Genomic DNA, 1835 nt, shown 5'->3' with positions numbered 1-1835 from the left:
CTTGGTGCACTCGCAGCATGAAATCATCTGACACTTTCTCAGGACATGCGCTTTCTTGGCCAGGCCGCAAATGGCATCTACGTCGATGATGGCACTGATATTCATCCAGATGTACTGCATGAACTATACGGGATGGCGCGCACTCCAGTACATCGGCGACGAGGACAGACAGGTGCAGGGCACCCTCCAGAAGAGGAGGAGTCAGAAAATGAAGATGATGCCATAGTTGATGGTCCTACCGCTGATATATCAGAGCAGATCGCAGCGGCTCAGCAGGGTAATGTTCGCCATGATCCTGTCGATGTGCCGGCACATGCGAGTCCTTTTGCAGATGAGGCCACAGAGACCTTACTTTTCAACGCTCTGGCTGCTGTTCGCGGAGATGGGTTCCTTCCGGCAGGGTACGGAGTGCTCATTGGAGAAGAGATTGATGCCTACGATCATGAGGAGGCCATACGTTTGGGACGTCATGGTACTAAGGAGCTCATAGTAACGCTGCCGGAACATATATGGCGTCCGTGAGCAGAGCTATGGGCACAGGGACTCCATCTCATGACCTATTTCATGCACGAAAATGTGTACGACTAGTGACAGAACACGTTAGCTACCAATTTCTGTATAATAGAAATGTTTATCTCTTACTGTGGCGCAGCAAACGAGATTGTACTTTGAGATCGACGATGGCCTGTCGGGATTGCATAAGCAAAAAAAAAGCCTGACTCAACGCAACTTCATTCTCCCCTCATTGCTCCGTCGTGAACCTCTGCTGACCTCTCCAGTGATGGCGCAACCTAGCAGCTCTCATCAACGCATCAAAGATGAAAGCGATGAGGAACGCTTGCCTGTGAAAGTGCGTATGGCCAGATTTGGCAAATGTAGACGTTCAGTTGGCTCACAAATTACAATCACGTAATGCAGAAGCTGAAATCATCTCACCGGAACAATGAGCATGTTAATAGAATTCTGAGAGGCCTGAAGGACAGCTTCGTAGCAAAGGTCTCACAAACAAATGCTCGCAAAGAAGTCCACCAGACATTTCGCAGCAATCGCAGCAATGTCAAAGAAGGTCGAGGTGGTCCTGCCATGAAGGTATTGTTAGCGCGTGCTCGATTTGCACATATCTCAACCTCACGGGCTGCTAGTTTGATGGCAGGGTACCTACAGAAAGAAGGTGGGTTCCAGATGGCATGGTGCGAGTCTACAGCGTGGCGGCTTTGCCAATTGGGCTGTCTGCGGTATGTGGCTGGTGACGCTATGCTAGATGAATCTGACAAATCAGCAGATACTCAAAGCGAAGGGAAACATTGTACCTGATCAGCATGAGCTCCTGCGACTGCAGGATCATGGCTTGGGTGTCATCGACTTGGTCGGTGGGTTCTTCTTCGGCAATACGTGGGGGCCTGCATCAATGCACGTCTTCCTGCGTGGGTTGCTACCTAAGCTTTTCTCCCATTTTGCGAAGAGTGATCCCTGGGTGATGTCCATCAACAAGGAAGATGACGAGGAGATAAGAACGCACCAGTTACCATATGTGTTGCTGTCTCGAAGTGGCAAGACCAAGTTCCAGGCTATCAAGGCCGAGCATCCAGATGGCCCCCACTATTTGCTGATAAAGAGCCGAAGTGGTGCCGGTTGGAAGGAATCGCAGATCTTCATTGGTAAGTCGCAGTGAGGGTAGACAGCCATATAGAAAACTCACAAAAATCGCAATGGACAGCACCTCGTCAAGCGATAGACGAGAACGTGTACGAACTGTGGGTACCAGGAGAGGCTGCCAAAAAAAATGCTCCGTCTGCTGATAAAAAAGGCAAAAAAAAGGCGTTTGCGAAGGAGGG

The 1835-nt window shown here is 50.0% G+C and overlaps 2 protein-coding genes across 2 annotated transcripts; both read left to right on the top strand.

Annotated features, from left to right (window-relative positions):
• Positions 1-42: 42 nt before the first annotated feature.
• Positions 43-522, top strand: LAESUDRAFT_668019 (uncharacterized protein; the record flags this gene model as incomplete). Its single annotated transcript, XM_040905357.1, has 1 exon — positions 43-522. A coding segment is annotated over one exon (480 nt), but the record flags the coding sequence as incomplete, so codon positions are not given.
• A 259-nt stretch (positions 523-781) lies between these two features.
• On the top strand, positions 782-1754 carry LAESUDRAFT_718678 (uncharacterized protein; the record flags this gene model as incomplete). The annotated part of the gene is made up of 5 exons (XM_040907477.1): positions 782-850; positions 880-1089; positions 1143-1235; positions 1283-1658; positions 1718-1754. Coding segments are annotated over 5 exons (785 nt in total), but the record flags the coding sequence as incomplete, so codon positions are not given.
• Positions 1755-1835: the final 81 nt, after the last annotated feature.

This window comes from Laetiporus sulphureus, assembly GCF_001632365.1.
Source record: "Laetiporus sulphureus 93-53 unplaced genomic scaffold LAESUscaffold_301, whole genome shotgun sequence".
NCBI lineage: Eukaryota > Fungi > Basidiomycota > Agaricomycetes > Polyporales > Laetiporaceae > Laetiporus > Laetiporus sulphureus.
Note: the sequence above shows the minus strand (reverse complement) of the source record. Positions and strands in the feature narration are given on the sequence as shown.